General features: G+C 39.5%; 1 protein-coding gene across 1 annotated transcript in view; it reads left to right on the forward strand.

Annotated features, from left to right (window-relative positions):
- The window catches only part of KIAA0586 (KIAA0586 ortholog), a 224,524-nt gene that overhangs the window by 9,340 nt on the left and 211,744 nt on the right, over positions 1–3,440 (forward strand). Inside the window, exon 7 of the mRNA XM_006891816.1 lies at positions 1,270–1,491. Within this exon, the coding sequence (XP_006891878.1) occupies positions 1,270–1,491 (222 nt within the window). The remainder of the gene's footprint in view (positions 1–1,269; positions 1,492–3,440) is intronic.

A 3,440-nucleotide genomic window follows, 5' to 3' on the forward strand; every position in this document is an offset into this window, starting at 1 on the left:
GGGGCCTGGGTTTCAGCTGTCCACACCACAGCAGTGGGCAATGAGCTTAAAGCCCCTGATGGCTCTGGGCGCTGACTCTCACCAGTGGCTATGGATGAAGTCACAGGCGATTTTCAGCCAGCGCCGAAAACCATTTATTAAAAACTGATTCCACAAGTGGTCGTGTCCATGTACAGATAAGAGATATTCTGAAAAAGTACTGCTGTTGAACTGATTCTGACTTGTAGTGACTTACCTGGGTTTTCAATTGCAGTGGGAGGAGACTGTCCATCTTTCTGCCATGGAGCAGCTGGTAGATCAGGCTGCTGGAGACAGCCGTTTTGCTTAGTGGTGTAATAATAGCCTATGGACTAGGCTACCAGAGTTTGCTCTAGGAGACATCATAATTACCTCTCAATTGGAATGAGTGTTTCTCTTTGAGATTGTGTTGACTTCATAGTTAGGAGAATTTTTTTCCTTACCACTTGGTAATGGTTGTTGTTACATACTGTCAAGTTGGAACCGACTCTTAGCTGACCCTCCAGCAGGTTTTCAAAGGATGTAAATTGGACAGGAGGAGATAGCCCATCTTCTACAGAGCATCTGATGGAGTCAAACCATGTGTCTTTGGCTTCATAGTCCAACTCCTTGCCAGTAAGCCACCAGAATTCCATGGTAGTTAACCCCAATTGGTTTAACTTTACTGATGGTTAACTAAGGGCCTTATAGTTGTAACACAGAAGTCCTGCATCCTAGAAACCGCTCAGTCCCAGGGTTCCTGAGAGTCCCAGACTCACCCTATTTTTATAACTAGAAGATACCTTAGAAAATTATGGTGACCCTCTTCAGTTTGCAAATGGAGAAGCAGAGAAACAGTCACACACGATATGAGCGCTTATTGGTGGTATAAGCAAGACTAGCTAGAACTCAAGCCTGCTGATTGGACTTTCCTTTCCATTAGTAAAGTCCTTGAGTGAATTTACTTCATTTTGATGTTGTTCTAAATTTCCATTTAAATATTTCTGTCATAAAATTTCAAGTGACAAATTTGGTTTAAGTTTTGTTTTGGAGAGGAGTCATCTACCTAAGGGTTAGCTACATTTTCCCTTTTACTTTGGTGACTTTGAAAAGAAAGACATTGGATCATTTAGATATTCTGGGGATAAAACCTCTGACTATTTCACAATAATAATAATAATTGCTTTAATTAACTTTTTGATTAATTGACCATATTTTTGGTATACAGCTTGGCTGCAGCTAACAACAGATTATTTTCATATTTAATTTTAGGTACAGAGTGATTTGGAAGCAAAAGTAAATTCTGTAACAGAATTACTTAATAAATTGCAAGAAACTGATAAACAGTTACAACGTGTTACAGAGCAGCAAACAACCATTCAGAATAAACAAGAGAACCTTCATTGTCATGATCATGAAAAACAAATGAATGTGTTTATGGAACAGCACATTAAGCAGCTTGAAAAATTACAGCAACAACAAATAGATATTCAGGTACCTGTAACAAAGCTAATTCCCGTTGCATGCTCTTTTATCACTTGAATCTCAAAGCTAATGCTCACTTTATTGTAGTAGCTCATTGTAGTTTATTAGGTTATTGTAGTAGTTCATTAGATTTTGACTGTATTCTTAAATAACTTTACTGCTTCAGTCTGTCATTCTATAAGGAAAACTATTTAAATTCTGTCTCAAATGTCACTAGTTCTATGAGTCTTCTCCCTCCTTTACTTGTCTTATTCTTTTGTCCTTTTTAAAAAAAAAATAAAATAGGAAACACTTGTACAAAGGTCATGTTACTTTTCTCGGTATTGTTCCAGTTTTGGTATATGTGCTGCTATAGTGAGCATGATTTTGTATTATTTTTGTTCATACTCTTTATTTAAAAAGCATATTTAAAGATTTATAAGTATACTACATTTTTATTCAATCATTCATAGACAATATGCTGTAGTTTTTTAATTCAGTTAATTATGACCTCCAATCAAACCCTTATTGTATGTTGCTTTTCCCTTAACTAAGCTTCATCCATTTATTAGTATTTGTTCCTCTCTCCTTCCTCATCCTTGTTAATCCTCCAAGATTTATTCTTTGAGAAAACATTTCCTTAGGGCTTTTTTCCTAACTTTTTAAAAAAAATAATTTTAATCAAAGTTTAAAATTGAGGAGGACCTGAAACGCTTGCTGCAGAAGGTCAAGGACTGCAGCCTCCTATATGGATTGAAGCTCAACATCAAGAAAACAAAGATTCCCACCAGTGGGCCAATTGGCAGCATCAGTACGGATGGTGAAAAGATTGAGATAGTTAACAGTTTTAGTTTACTTGGGTCCACACTCTTGGTAACAGCAGCCAGGAAATCAAGAGACGAATTGCATTGGGAAAGTCAGCCGTCAGGGACCTCTCCAAAGTACTGAAGAGCAACAACGTCAGGCTGGAGACTAAGGTGTGCCTGATCCGGGCTGTAGTCTTCGCACTTACGTGCTATGTGTCAGAGAGTTGGGCAGTGAATAGGGATGATAGAATTAAAGGAGAATTGATGCCTTTGAGCTGTGGTGCTGGAGAAGAGTTGAATGTACCATAGACTGCTAGGAGGACAAACAGATTTGTCCTGGAGAAAGTGAAGCCGGACTGCTCCTTGGAGTCAAGGATTCTGAAGCTTCGTCTGACATAGTTTGGGCATGTTGCAAGGAGGGACTGGTCCTTGGAGAGGGACATCATGTTTGGAAGAGTGGAGGGGTGGCGAAGGAGAGGAAGACCTTCGATGAGATGGATTGATTCTGTGACTGGAGTGGTGGGAATAAGTGCATTTGAGATGGCTAGGTTGGCACAGGATAGAACGGCGTTTAGACCTCTTGAACACAGGGTCGCTGTAAGTCGCAAGCAACTCGATGGCACACGACAACAACAATGGAAGTTTATAGAGAAGTTGGATTTCCTTTCGTTTATTATTGTACATTTTCCTCGCTACCCACCCCCCAGTTCACTTTTCTCTTTGAAAAAATTTATTTCCTTGTTGCACATTTCCCCCTTCCCTTAGTTTTTTATATTAGTAGTCTTATACCATTATTGTCTTTTTGTGACTGACTTATGTAGCTTAGCATAATTTGTTTTCCATGAGTCCCCCATGTTGTGCAGTACAGATTTTTGATTGTTTTTTTTATTGTAGTGTGCTGTTGAATGGGAACCAACTCAAAGCTGACTTTTTCAGAGGCAATTAATTACATGGGAGGAGATTTCCATCCTTTTCCTACAGAGCAGCTGGTAGTTTCAAATTGTGCCTTTGAGAGTGTAGTGTAGCTGCCTGTTAGCAAACCAACAGAGTTCCATTGTTGTTGTTGTTGTTATGTACCGTCGAGTCGTTTCCGACTCATAGCGACCCTATGCACAACAGCCCTAAACCCTGCTCTATCCTGCGCCAACCGCACCGCCTCTGCCACACCCATCC

This window comes from Elephantulus edwardii, unplaced genomic scaffold, assembly GCF_000299155.1.
Source record: "Elephantulus edwardii isolate Elephantulus edwardi_28Jun2011 unplaced genomic scaffold, EleEdw1.0 scaffold00104, whole genome shotgun sequence".
NCBI classification, from domain to species: Eukaryota; Metazoa; Chordata; class Mammalia; order Macroscelidea; family Macroscelididae; genus Elephantulus; species Elephantulus edwardii.